The sequence below is a fragment of the Sprattus sprattus genome (assembly GCF_963457725.1).
Source record: "Sprattus sprattus genome assembly, chromosome: 11".
Taxonomy (NCBI): Eukaryota; Metazoa; Chordata; class Actinopteri; order Clupeiformes; family Clupeidae; genus Sprattus; species Sprattus sprattus.
In genome coordinates, this window is record NC_137909.1 from 16,331,046 (window position 1) to 16,346,120 (window position 15,075).

Genomic DNA, 15,075 nt, shown 5'->3' on the forward strand with positions numbered 1-15,075 from the left:
CCTTCTGCACATACGTCAGCAGCAATTTTTTGTATCTGTCTAGAGGCAAAATAAATAACTCAATGTTTAAAGAGTGATTTGATTTGTTTCTTAAATATGAAGATATCGAAACCGTACCGTTACTGTGGCCCAAATAACGGGATACATACCGAACCACAAGCCCACACACACACACACACACACACACACACACACACACACACACACACACACACACACACACACACACACACACACACATACTGCACCTGACATCTCATATACCCATCAACATATACATACACACACACACACACACATAACACACACCTCCCCTGGAAGCAGGTAGGTCCTGGCTTGGCCGGCTGGATGTCGGCTTACTAGTAGACTTATAGCACACACATATAAACACACACACACACACATACACACACACACACACACACACACACACACACACACACACACACACACACACACGCATACACAGGTGTACTTCTCACCTGAAAGCAGGTGGGCCCTGGCTTGCCCGGCGGGATGTCAGCCTGGTAGAAGACCTTGAGTTCAGGCACGAGGGCAATGACTGTCTTGATGACCAGTGCGATGATGTCAGACCAGACGCGCTTGACGTCCGCGCCCTTGGCGGCCAGTCGCCCGAGCACGCTGGTGAAAGTGCGCTTGCTGCCCGTGTTCCGGCTGTCGGAGTGCACAAAGTTCCCACTCTGCACGTTTAGTGAGTAGTTGGTCAGGTGCATGAAGACCCGATGCAGGTTCTTAGTGCTGGGCTCCTGGTAGGGTTCCGTGCAGAACCGGGAGAGGCCTTCCTTGGCCACGTAGATCTCAAGAGGGTCGAGGGAGCGCACCAGGACGTAGAGGCGCACGTCGAACTTCAGCTTGTCGATCAGCAGGGGGCGCTGGATGTACTCCTGCACCACGGCCTGGCGCACCGCTCCGGACCCGCCCATGGCCCCGGTGGACATGGAGCGCAGGTCGGACGGTTCGCGGATCAGGTAGATGCCGTCGCCCTGAGAGCCACTGTCGGGTTTGACGATGAAGGTTTGTCGCGGTGAGGAAGAATCACTGTCCCTCGCCAGACGAATCTGAGATGGACAGAGAGATAAAGTGAGGAAGGGGAGGAGGATGAGAAGAAGAAGAAGCCATATTTTGAAAAAGATGAGAGGAAGGGAGAGAAAGGGAAGACAGAGGGAAAACAAGATCAGAGGGAAACAGAAGAAAGGAGGAAAATAATAATAAAGAACAAATTATAAATATAATGTTATAAATTATAAATAAGATGGGACAATGCCCAAATTAAACATCTCAATAATGAGAAACAAGGAAGAAGAAAGGGATAGGGATGACATATACTGTACTTATTCCCATATATACTGTATACATAAATACATTTAGGGCTATAAGTATGTTGTATTCGCGGCTAGAGTTAGAGTGAGTCATGTATAATGATGTCATTTACAGTCTCAGGTGCACTGCAATAAGGATGCCTCACTCGTCCATGCTGTGAAGATCGAAACCCATCAACCTCCCCTAGTTTCATTAGAAACATTTATTTAGCTCTGTAGGCCTCTCAGACAACACAAATAACAACTCCACTGATTCTTGACAACGGCCTCTCATATAATCACACACTGCAGGGAGCCGTCGAGAAACAGCTTTAATTTAAAAGTCTTTTTGTTTGACTGAGTCGCTGCAATCAGAGCAGGCATGACGTCACTGCGGAGGCCTGTGGATGTTCAAGCAAAGCCAGTATTTCACTCTCACACAACTTACTAATGATCACAGTGATGATAGGCAATCATGACTGAAACGACAAAACACAACGGGATTCAGCAGCCTGAGAGGACAAAGTTTCATTACCAATATGCTTACATCATGCTAATCTCACACAATCTCATCATGCTAATCCCTTGGGCCTAGGCGTGACTTCATGTGGCCCGACTTTAGTCTGGGGAGAGCCCATTCAATCTGTGGACTAAAAGCTCACAGAGAAAAAGAATGAGGTTCAACCTACAGCCTTCTCCTCTCATACCCACCCTTAACTTCCACATGTTCTTGTACTCTTAGTCAAAGATTCACAACCCTCCATCGAGGCCCTGCATTCAGTGGGCATTTGCACTGATACGAAAGCTTATATGCCAGAAATGCTGTAGCCGTTCCCAACCAAGAGTAGTCTGGTGTACGAGAGAGCAACGCCAGAGCACCACTCTAAAAATACCCCAAAGCCCGCCCAAATATACCCCATACCCCAATGACGAGAAGTCTCCCACTTCTGCGTCATTCCCAGAGTCTCAGCTCCACTGGTCAGGCCAATTCCTTGCCACTTCAACACCACAGCATCACACTTCTGCCCCCTACAGGACAACACTGGCTTAAACCCATCTCACTGCTGCTTCCAGAGCTCTTGTAACTTATTTTACTGAGAACAGTATAATCAGTCATTCCCGTCACAGCAGACTGAAATTAGGCTTGGGCGTGAAGCCAATTACATGACAACATCTACTATGTGTTTGTTTTAATCCACTTTTAATTAAAACATGAATGGCTTGACTTCATTAGCCCATCAACAGAAGAACTCAGAAGTTGAGAGAGGTTGCATTTAATGGAAACAAACATAATAAGGACATTGGCAACGCACAGTCTGAAAGGGCATGTTCATGACGAAAGGATAAAGGCAACGCATAGTCTGAAAGGGCATGTTCGTGATGAACAGATAAAGGAAAAACTCTTGGCAGGTTGTGAATTTGCACCCGTTGGCGCGTGAGTATGTCTTTCTTCAGTTTCAACATCACCAAGAAAAAGTTCAAAAGAATCATAGTGCCCCCTTGTGGTTATGCCTTGACATTACAAAACATCTCCCAACATATCCACTTCTGATCAACACCCAGGACCTATGTTAGCTCCCACCTTACCCCACTGAGATACCCAATAAATGTACTGTTGGGCCAGCTATCAATAGCCCTGTTTCTAGGGAGAAGCCTGACAGAGTAAATCCAGCCATTATCACACTTGTCCGTCACAATTAGCCACCTGCTAGCGCCTAACCTGCTTAGCCTGCTCTCACAAGCACATCTCTGTCCCACTTAATTATTACCAGCACCACTTGACCGCTTTACAACACCGACCACAGGAGTCAGCATGTTTGTGTGTGTGTGTGTGTGAGTGTGTGTGTGTGAGTGAGTGTGTGTGAGTGACAGAGAGATTAGACGTATGAGCCTCTACACAGCTCCACTAATTTCTTTGATGTGTGTATGTGTGTGTGTGGCTCATGATGTGTGTATAAAAGTGAGAAAAAGAGAATAAAAGAGGAGAGAGAACAGAAAGAGAGTGAGAAAGAGAGAGAGAGAGGGTTGGGGAAATAAGAGGGGCGAAGAAAAGAGAATAAGAGAGAAGGAGATAGGTAGGGGAGTAGAAGAACAGAGAGTAAGCAGAGAAGTGGCATTTCCACGCTCTCCTCAGCCCTGCGGTGTGTTCCAGGCTGGTGTGTGCTGGCAGGCACTGGGGATTACGGACAGGACGCCAGGCCTGTGGGGTGGACCAGGCTTCTGAAGGCCGGCTGGCACAGGGGATTACGGACAGCATAACAGGCAGGGGATGACTGGGAGGGAGCTGGCATTCGGGCCGAATGGTATATAAGGGCTTTGGGCCGGCCCTGAGGCCCTGGGCGTGGCGTGTCCTCACCTGCTCCTGTGGTGACCCAGGATGACTGGTGTGACTGCCTCTCTGCCACCAACTACAACACCTGATCAGAGGGCTTTCTCTTAAAGATATTATTACTGAAGGCATCTTCTAAACATACAGACAACTTGTCTGTGTCACACCAGCATTCACAGAGCTGTCCAGTACAGTATGTAACAGTACAGTGTTAGGCGTTATAATGCTACATTACAGTGTAAGTGTTCTTACGCTCACATCTCATGCGACACATTTAGAAGACGCCATATTATTCCACAGACAGCACTGATGTTATTCAGAAATCAAATGATGAACTGACACAAACATCCACAGGCTTTTGGTTTGTTTCTCCTTCATCGTTTTGTGCGGTCTGCTCCTACCTGTGTGGCAAAGATCTGGTACTCTTCCGGAAGGATCCATGAGCGTGGGTAGAAGTTGTACTCCTCCGGGAAGAGCTCCTGCATGGTGCGCACGGCACGGCTCAGGTTAATCTTCCGCAACATCTCCACCATCCCTGAACAAGCGGAGAAGACTCTTATATCTCATTTCATCTAATTTCCTTCCTACTTAGATTCATCTGCGGTATTATTTTTCTAGATTCATCTGCGGTATTATTCTGGAGATTGATATGTAATGTTTTCTAGATCACCTGACTGTTCAGATCATTTTATTTAACAGTCAGACTGAACGATGTGATCCATGACTAACACATATTGTCTGTTCAATCCGTTACAACTAGTGTGGCACACACATGCTGTAATCACGGTGATTCCTCTTGCCATAAGTTTAGATGCTAACATTCAAGTTCAGAGCAACTCAAGCAACTCAACATTATCCCAGCAGCACCTCTATAGAAACAATACTGAGTATTCAAGAAGGGTTCTCATCATTATCTTCAAAGAAAGAAGACACTTGTAGATTCACTTCGGAACCCTGGTAGGATACCTGAGACTTCAGTGGCTACCAGCTTTATTAGCAATATGCACCTCTGAATGACCCTTTCTCTCCTTAAGCAGAAAGACATGGTTCACTACAGTAGTGCCTTGAACCGTCTATGTAACCTATAAAGAACCTTTTGGTTACCATCTAAGTGACGGATCTTTAAGGAACCATTTTCACACTAGGAGAGCTTGTAACTCACAGCTTTTGAGTTCAACCATCATGGGATCAATGAAGGTAATAATCAGGCCAATCCAGAAAGAGGCTTTAGTAAGTGAGGCCTCAAAGTGCAGTTTCAGCTGACTCACTCTGACACGAAAGGATTTAATGGTGCTAACTGTGCTAATGATGCTAACAACGCTTTAGTAAAATGGTTCCACTCTATACATGTTTCCCCGCTAGGAAATGGATCTCCTCCCAGTGAGTGCACTGTTGACACACACACCAACGACGCCCTTTATTTGAGCGAATAAATAATTTATCTGCAGACAGTTTGATAGCTCATTGTGTCACATAAAAGACATGACTAACAGAAGACAGTGCAGAGCTTATACTGAGGGATTGGGGGTAGAGAGGACCTTGTGTTTAAGTGTTTGCTCGTTTGGGGGATACGTTTACCTAATTGAACTTACAAGTGGTGAAATAAAAGCAAACCATATGGATGATAAATGCCAACAGTGATCTTATTGCCAATGCAAGTACACAATAGTAGCCATAGGCCTCCAAGGTGAAATAGAGTGGTGGAATTAGAGGCACAGGTTGAGACACTGCTGATGCTCAAGAAGGCTACAAACACAGCTGTAATATATAACACACTGCTCTTAGAACAGTTACTGTAATCTATGGCACACACCTCTTAGAACAGTTAGTGTAATATATTACCCATAACTCTTAGAACAGTAAGTGTAATCTATGACACACACCTCTTAGAACAGTTAGTGTAATATATGACCCATAACTCTTAGAACAGTAAGTGTAATATATGACCCATAACTCTTAGAACAGGTACTGTAATATATGACACACTGCTCCTAGAACAGTTACTGTAATATATGCCACACAACTCTTAGAACAGGTACTGTAGTATGACACTGACACAAATGACACAAATGGTCTTATCAGCTTATTACACTGCTGTAGATGTTGGTGTTTAGCTGGTGTTAGCCAGTAAGCCACATGCTGTGCTATCAAAGTTTGCTGATGTGCTAATGGCCCTGAGACCAAACCCAGCTCTTTATGCATAGGATGGCGTGAGTTGCACGCAAAGCTTCATTAAGGCCACAGGTCGGGTTAGTTGGAATAACCTTAGCCCTAGCCATAATCCTAACTCCAATTATTTTAGCAACTGGGCGAGAGCTAAATTTAACGGCTTATACAAACCCCCTTCCCCCCTATCTCTCTCTATCTCTTTCTCACAAACTCTCTGTCACTCTTTACATGTGAGAGAGTTCAGAGAGGGTGGCCTTGTGGAGCCCTCTTGCCTGAGGTTGGTTTTGTGTGCCATTCTAATCTGCTGGAGTTTCTCTGTCATGACAAAAGTGGGCTGACCCTGCTGAACTCAATACAAGCCAAGGCCAGTATGGGATATATAAGGCCAGTATGGGAACAGAAGCACAACGCAAAAGTAGGTCCAACAGTGGACGCCTGTAAGACCAGTTTAGGACCAGCTACGAAACTGCACAGGCATAATGCTAGACCAGTATAACACCACTATAGGACCACCAGTGATGGACTAGCGTAGAACCAGGCCATGGAACTTAACCTTCGATCTTTTTATCACTGTATTGTTGGCACTTAATACGGCTGTGTCAGTTGGGTTGCATGAGCTCCATTGTGACACATCACATCAACACAACAGTATGATCAGTACATCAACACAGCAGAGTTCAGAGTTCAACCAACACAGAGTCCCGAAAGCAGTGCTGGAGCATCATTCTGCCAGGAGACAGGGAAGTAGGGTCGCACCTGGGAACTTGTTGACCTGTCCAGAGACGATGTTCTCGTTGTCATGGAAGGAGACGCCATGCCAGTAGATGTCACAAGCAGCACGTCGACCTGTGGGAAACTGGACAGAGAGAAATGTGTAGGCCTGTTAAAACACTGTGCCTAACCCCAACACCATTTGCCTAAGTGTACAGAACTATGACAAGGTCAGTTAGTCACCTTAATGTGGTGTCACTCAGACTACCTCAGACTTTCTCAATAAGCCCATACATCTTTTCTCTAGGCACTGTCAGCAAAGCCTAGATAATGCTACAGACCATTGATTACATCATTAGGGGTTCTAGGTGAGAAGTGAACATTTGTTATTTTTAGTTTTGCTACATAAAACTGTTACTGTGATTTCATCCAGAGGGCCAAAGGTCATGATGATTGTTAGGGATCAGGGAATCCCAGACACAGCTCAAACAGCTCAAACAGTGTGTGTGTGTGTGTGTGTGTGTGTGTGTGTGTGTGTGTGTGTGTGTGTGTTGTTAGGCCATACATCGGGCCCAGAAAGCAACTCTCTCATTCATCATTTACTTATTTCATGGCAAATTGTTTAAAGTCTCATTATTTGAAACCCTTAATGATGGATCCCTACATCTTGGTTAATTAGCATTCATTAGCACAAATGTACTCATTACATCTCTGTGAGTCTCTTATGCTCTTTTATTAGGGATAGAACCAAGGGAAGAAAGGATATGGCCCCTTTGCACACAACAAGTAGAAACAGGAGAACATAACGAATTCCAAATGACATGACTCCATCAAACCACATAGAATGTAAATGTATATTAGCAGAACAGAGGGAGCTAACAGCAACAGGAAGATGTGTCACAGCCTGCCACAATCAAGGGACAGCCACCAGACACATGAAAGTAAGACAGAAAGAAAGGGAGAGAGAGAGAGAGAAAGAGAAGTAATACAGATGGATGAGCTGATTAAGGCCTCCCGTGGGGACTTCCGATCTCCGCATGTGTGTGGGCCAGCCAAAACATGCCCCACAAACAAGTTCTAGATGCAAACCTGATGAAACACGGAGGGAGAGAAGAGACAGAGAGAGAGAGAAAGCGAGCGAGTCAGCAGAGGGAGAGAGAAAGAAAATGGAATGTGTGCATAAGGCAAAGTGAGAGAGATGAGAATGTGTGTGTATGGGCCAAATTAATAACTGTATTATAACTGTTGCTATGAACATCTTCACAGCAAACCCTCCACTACCACCTCCAGGCCAGTGAAGTGGGTCGGAGTTGGAGATAAAGAGATCTTTACACCAACCCTCATACCGTTACCACGTAACAACTCAGTTCTCTAAGCTTAGCTTCATACAGTTCTATTGAATTATTGTGTCCTCTGCCTCTGTTTCTTTCTCCTTTAAGTGATTTGCTCTCTCACTCTCTCTCTGGCATACACACACACACACACACACACACACACACACACACACACACACACACACACACACACACACACACACACACACACACACACACACACACACACACACAACTATGGACTTTTGTTGATACAGTGAAGTTAAAGTACCTTCTGGCTCCAGTGTGGCTCATTGTAGAGGACATTTTACATGCCTGAAAACACAAATCTCTCCACATCACTGCACACACACACACACACACACACACACACACCCAGCTGCTCCAGTTGCATGAGTGACTCAACAAAACACGTTATTGTTGTGGCCAGGTTGCCATGGTCACGTTCAGAAAGAGAGTGTGTGTGAGGGAGAGAGAGAGAGAGAAAAAGAGAGAGAGAAAGAGAAAAAGAGAGAGAGAGAGAGAGAGAGAGAGAGAGATGTTGCTGCTGTCGCCCATCGCTGCTGACAGTGCCTAATTGGCATGACTGGGCATGGGTTGGTTGGGTTTAGTAGGCCACTGCACTGTACCGCAGGGCAGCTCAGGGCAGCACGGGCACGTGAAGTTGGCATGGAGCATTCTGGAAATATCTAACGGGAGGGCCACTCCCTGCTGAGCAGGAGCTACAATGGCATATCAGGAGGCACCCTGCACCACAGGGGGCACTTCCTCTAATGTGTGTGTGTGTTTGTGTGTGTGTGTGTGTGTGTGTCCCTTTCTAAAACAGGGTACAGATTAGCATGCCAGGATAGCCAGGACTGTCAGGATAAGACTATTTGAAATGTGTTTGTGTTTGTGTGGGAGAGAGAGTGTATATTGTGTGTGTGTGTGTGTGTGTGTGTGTGTGTGGGTGTGTGTATGTGTGTTTTAGAGGTAGTGGAGGCCATACCTATTCAGAACTCTGCACGAGTATCTAGATAGCTCTGTCCAGGATTCTGTTAAAAGTTCCTCTTCCGGGAAAAGCTGAAATTGTGCGCTGTTGTTACTAAGATTGTGTCAAGAAATTTGTCAAACTGGCTGCAAAAAGACGACAGTAAGAAGGAAGCGCATCATTATCTAATCTTCTTTAGGATGGATAAATTAAACATGCACTTAACCAGCTTCCCAACATCTCATAGCTCTCAACTGACACAGGAATGAAGGAGGAAGCAGACAGAAGGAAGGAAGAGGGGAGGACGTGAGAGATTGAGAAAGGAAAGAGAGGGAGAGAGAGGAGGGGGAGGGGGGGATAAAATGCACACTGAAATGACAGAGTCTTACAGAGCTGCATTAAAACACACGCACACACACTCCACTCACACACCTCCATTTTCATAGAGGCACACAAGAAGCTGCAATCCCAGTCTACCCCCCTCCGCGTGCAAGGAGACCATGAGTATGCTGGATTATCCCAGATTAAGGGTAATCATTTCCCACACTTAAGGCCATGGCCATATGCTGAAAGTCAACAGCCAGTCGGCTCCAGTGTGGCAGGAAAACTGCTGTGCCATCGGAAATGGTCTGATGGGAACACACACACACACTGACACAATGAGGTACTATGCACATCACCAAACCAGAACAAAACAACCCCGCTTACACAGAGACACAGAGAGGGGGGGGGGGGAGTAAAGAGGCACTGCAGCATATAGAACTGTATGCATCCAAACACGTAGACCAGACTGCACCTGCCTTAGTATTACACATCTACAGGTTGCGTTAGATGCAAAGACAGGTGTTAGGAGAGCAACATCTCCTGTGCAGACAGTAGTGAGGAGAGCAGCATCACCTGTACAGACAAGTATCATTAGGTATCATTAGCCTTCCTGAATACCTGTTTAGGGGAAACACTCATAAGACACTCGTTGAGTTATTTAAGGGAAGCTACAAAAGCGCATTGTGGGTAAACAGGATTAATTCAAAACTGAAATTGTAGAGATTGCCTTTCTGTAGGGGAGTTCTAAACTCCATTTACCCACAGCCCTGGAGGCAGCCAACACTAGACCGGCGTGGACCAAATCTCTGTGTCCGACTTTATATGAGGATATGGAGTTGGGACAGCTTTGTTTCTCACTTTGCTCTTCTTTAAGTGTCCGATAGTCATCAATTTACCATTAAGCTCCTAATGACAGATGTCAAAGTGTGTTAACATTCAAGCTATTTATTCATTAATAAATGCATCTGCTCCAGGACAGAGTGCTCTGAAAGAAAACAATTGGAAGTTTCTGTCTCTTGCTGCTGATTAATTCTAAGCTTTAAAGTGTTTGTTTAAAACAGGCTGAATAAGAGCAGCAGTCTTAAGAGGGAGAAGCCCCTGGCAAAAGGAGTATTTGGGATTAAATAGAAGAGGAAGACAGCCAGTACTGTTTATCTAACTTCTTATCCAGTCCAGGTTGAAATGCAACCAAAGTCTATAATGATGAACTTGACAGTCCCAACTGCAAATGAAGGACAGGCCACTGGCGATGCGTGTCTGGCTGCATAGCTTATTGACGAGGGATCGGTTTCAAACTCAGTTTACAGTGTGCTCACGACGAATATTGAAACGCAAGCGCTTCGGCGCACAGGGTTTACGTTACAGTTGGCGCCGGGGCCTGCTCGCGACGGAGAGCATCTATCAGTGGGGTAATAGTTTAACGTAGCCTGTCCCCATGCATAATTTAAATAGATAACGTGCTGCCAGTGGATATGAATTGCATTAGAGTTCCAAGGCGAACAGGTGGCGGCCTGGGTTCTATTGACACACTCGTTAAGCCTAATTTATACTTCTGCATCCCTCTCCGTCCTCGAAAAAAAAAATGGGCGGGCGGGGGCAGGCGGTTGATTCAGAAAAAATTGAACGTACTGGTCGGGCTTTTATACTACTCCGACGGCTATGCGTCCTAAAGCCTATTCAACCTATTCAACGCCGGTCCGCTGGGTGGGGTAACGACTGTTTGTCGAGCCCGTAGCTACCACATAACCTCTTCATTGAAAGTCATTGATTGTTTTTCCTCCCAACTGTCACTGACATGACACGGATGCTGCTTCAGGATCTGACGGGCAGGTGTCGTCACATAGGCCTTGGAGACATGTAGCTCAGTCAACAATAGCATGTCTAATGCTATATATTCACTTGAGTAGGCAAATGTATCTCCATCGTGGTGGTCATTTTTTTGTGAAAAACATAGTAGCGATTTATAACAAAACGATATGCTTATCGTACATACAATACAGAAACTATTATAAAACGATCCAATAAAATGAATACGTTCTTATTTTCTTTGGTATTTTTGTCACATTCATACTGCAATGATCGCTGGGTAACCTTTGAATAACTACAACGCTATGACAATGCACTCATTGGCCACGAGACGGTTGCCCTTGTCAAAAAGTGGTAACGTGAATGTGTCACTATGAAACAAAGCATGCACACTTCGAACAAAATTACCCCCCAAACTCTGAGGACAGGGCCAGAAAAATAAACCCACGGTATTCATCATACATCATACATCATGCAGTGTTATAGTTATATCAGTCACACAGCAAGAACATGCATACCTCAATACAGTTGTGGGACTGCGATTTCAACCATGAATATGTTGAAAAACACATACATTAGCACACTTACTAATGATCATCTGCCAGGCTCTCACACACGAAAAGTTGATTCCAAAACTCTCGAATTTAAGACAGAGTGGACTGACAAGTAGGCTATGCATTTGTGCTGCTTGTGGGCAGGACAAAACCGATGTGTTTAATCTGCAACGAGACGGTTGCCCTTGTCAAAAGTGTTAGCGTGAAACGTCACTATAAAACAAAGCATACACACTTCGAACAGAAATACCCGTAGAACTATGAAGTAAGGGGCAGAAAGATAAACCCACTGCAGTCTTCATACCAATCCACATGCAGTGTTATAGTTATATCAGAAACACAACAAGAGAATGCATGCACATGCCAATAAACATTATTCTGATTCTGATACCTCAACATACAGTTGTGAGACTGTCTTTTCAACCATGAATATGATGAAAAACACATAGGCTACAGGAGCACACTCACTTATTATCCTCTGCCTGGACACCTTTAATGCCCAATTTTCAAGAAGACGATCTTAGAGAAATCGTTGTGTGTGTGGTAGTCGTTTATTGTATACATGCCTCCTCCCGGGAATCCTCACAACAGCGAATGATGGCAACTAACAGACAATGGTTGATGGTGGAGCTGCTGGACTAGTTTGAGTTATAGCAGAGGACGTGCTTGTAGCGATTTGAGCGACAACTACAACAACAACAGAACAGGAGACAGGTGGTACGTACGTTTACTAGATGTTCCGCTAAATCAAGCGTTAGCGTATTCACAATAACTCTCAAAAGTGTGCTGCTAATAAGTACAACGTTGTCGTGCCGATTATGCTCTCACACGCCACCCTCATTGAGGCAAAAGTAATGTTTGACTCAAATGTCTTTCACTGCCGTTTTATGTAAAGTCAGTCATTCTAAATAGGTTCTACACATGAAATACATTTCCTATTTAATAGATGCAAAGTAATTATGCTGCCAGCATTACTCCGTAGCAAATTACGTATGTCAGTTGAAGCTGGTTGGAGAAGGCACTTTCAACACCGAGCCACCAGCCAAGAGACCAACAGTGGTCGGGAGAAATGTACTTTTCGAGGGTTTATATAAAATACGGTAGCCTAATGCTGCATGCTGTGCAGCTTTGTAGTTTACCAAAGTCGTACTAAAACATTTTGACAGAAAACAGGAAATGTAGGTCCTGACATGTGTGATTCCGGAAATGATGTTGTTTTGGAAATGATGTCGTAAGCTGGCCAATCACAGCCAAGTGGGTCTCCGACTCTCTCCGTCTCTTTAAGAAAAGTTAGAAAAAAGCGTTTGTCTCCGACCAGCTCTCCGACGGCTCTCCGACGGGTCGGATGGGCGGCAACACCTGGGTGAAGGTGTTACCAAGGCGTGCCAAGGCGTGCCAAAGTGTCCCTCTACGACCAAAACGGAGAGAATCGTAGAAGTATAAAAATGCCTTAATGTATTAAGCGAGGGCGTGTAACAGTAGTGCCCGGGAGCGCACGGTGAAAAGCAGTGGTGGATTTTCATGACACGTCATGTAGTCAATTCAAATTCCCTGGTCCTTATTAATGTTATACAAAGTATGGCCCCAACCAGTGAGGATGCCGTGATTTCATCCAAGGCTTGACTCATATTTACATCCCTTTACTCCCTCATTCCTCATACATCACATCCTCCCTGATTCCAGTTCAGAGATAAGCCCAATGTTTCCAGTCCTGCTTAACAGTTATTCAATCTGTAGGCCAAGCGTTTCTTCATCTTAGAGAGCAATATTAGGCTAGGCTACATAGTGTCATGCGTAAGTGCCTCACACGCCATGCTGACCAAAAATAAATAAAAATGCACGGAAGTGGCATCAAAACAATTTGGGTGGTTCTACATAATTAGTGCCATTTCTAATTGTGGAAGGTGAGAAAAAAGTACATTACAATTTTAAACTTTTTCTGGTGTGATGTGGTAGGCCTAATATGTTTACTTTATAGAAAATACTTTTTTCCCATCCTAATATAAACAGTTAAGTTTATATTTTGCAGTATTTTCTGAAACAAGTCCATACTAGAATCTGGCATGATCTCCCAGTTTAGATGTCCCTTGTAAGTAATGACATATTGCAATGAACATATCTATATGACCGTCTATGTTTGAGCGTACCTCCTTCCATTTGAGCTGCCGGATGCTGAGTTTGAGCGCCTCAAGGGATGTCTTGGCCTTGGACGTGTCCACGGTGACTGGTCTCCTCTTTTTGACAATTTTGTTGGCATCCTCTTTGCTGAGTGCACTTTTGATATCTTTCTGTGGCTGGCTGGTCACCACGTTTCCGTTCGCCTCCGCTTTCTCCTGTAAAACCTTTCCGGTACCTTTAACCTGGAGCGACGGCACATTGTCCAGGTGGCTCGAAACGGGCGCGTCCTGTTTAGTGTTAGGGCTCTTGTCATAGTTCCCGAGCTTAGTCCGACTTTTGCTCCTGTTCCTGGCCGTGCCGGGATTCTTTGAGGCATCCCTCCGGACTTCGAGGGCAACGGGAAGAGGGGAAAGGGATGCCGGCGGCGTTTCTTTGGGCACCTGCTCCTCCGCTGTATCTGCCTCCTCCACCTCGCCCGTAGACTTCAGTTGTTCAAGCTGAACTTTTACCTTCACATAATGATCACTCATTATGTGCATTAAAAATAGCAAGTTTGTAAACAGAGTCCGGTTTTGAGATTATGCAAAAACGTCTTTGCTTTGATAATTCACGGGCTAGCAACATATGATAAGAAGTTTACTTCAAAATCTATTAAAACTAGCCACTGTTTGGATCCGTACTAGGAAACAAACACCCTTCAGCTGACACGACTCGGAAGGTGCAAGAAACGGAAAATTGCATAGCAAGCCATTCAGCTAGGTTATTAACCAAGACTGCCGAGAGATTTAACTACGGCAAACTAAGGTTAATGAAACCGCATGAGACTGTAAAAGACTTCCATCGAACGGTGTAATATAGGTTTGCATTTTCCAAGGCAATGAGTTAACTAACGATCCTCAAAATGCCTTTTAACGATTCTGTCCACTGTAAGATAGCAAAGCTGTCGTTCAGCATCTAGTTGCCCCTAACCCTACAGATGGATGGGAAGAAACCGCTAACGCCCATTATATTAAGACTGTAAATGCAGATAGGCTGCTGATCTACCAAGGTAGCTAGTAAGATGTCGCAAAGGATTCATCAGGTACACTGGACCTGTCTCTGAACTTTTGTTGTGAGGGTGAATTATTATCCCATGTTGACACTTTCAATAAGCCTTAGGTTAGACCACAAACTAACCATTTATAGAGGCCATCTGACAAGCTAGTGAACTGTCAAACTGGATTAGCTTGCTGGCTAACTGTAACTGGCTAATTAAAGAAAATATTTTCCCTAAACGATTTCACGCTAACATCAGCGGCAAGATTAACTTGATAAGCTATCGATGTTTTAGGAAAATGGAGCAATGATTTCTAGCTACCGCAGCCATAGCATTCACGACAAACGTTACCTAGAAAGTGGGCGAGCCAGAGGAACAGATGACAGCATCGGGAGAGCTGTCAGA

General features: G+C 44.8%; 1 protein-coding gene across 1 annotated transcript in view; it reads right to left on the reverse strand.

Annotated features, from left to right (window-relative positions):
* ttll11 (tubulin tyrosine ligase-like family, member 11) overlaps positions 1-14,177 on the reverse strand; it is a 32,775-nt gene extending 18,598 nt beyond the window's left edge. The window contains exons 1-4 of the mRNA XM_080846912.1: positions 13,664-14,177; positions 6,574-6,673; positions 4,050-4,183; positions 483-1,079 (exon numbers count right to left, since the gene is read on the reverse strand). Coding sequence (XP_080703038.1) covers positions 483-1,079; positions 4,050-4,183; positions 6,574-6,673; positions 13,664-14,173 — 1,341 coding nt within the window. The 5' untranslated portion in view covers positions 14,174-14,177. The remainder of the gene's footprint in view (positions 1-482; positions 1,080-4,049; positions 4,184-6,573; positions 6,674-13,663) is intronic.
* Positions 14,178-15,075: the final 898 nt, after the last annotated feature.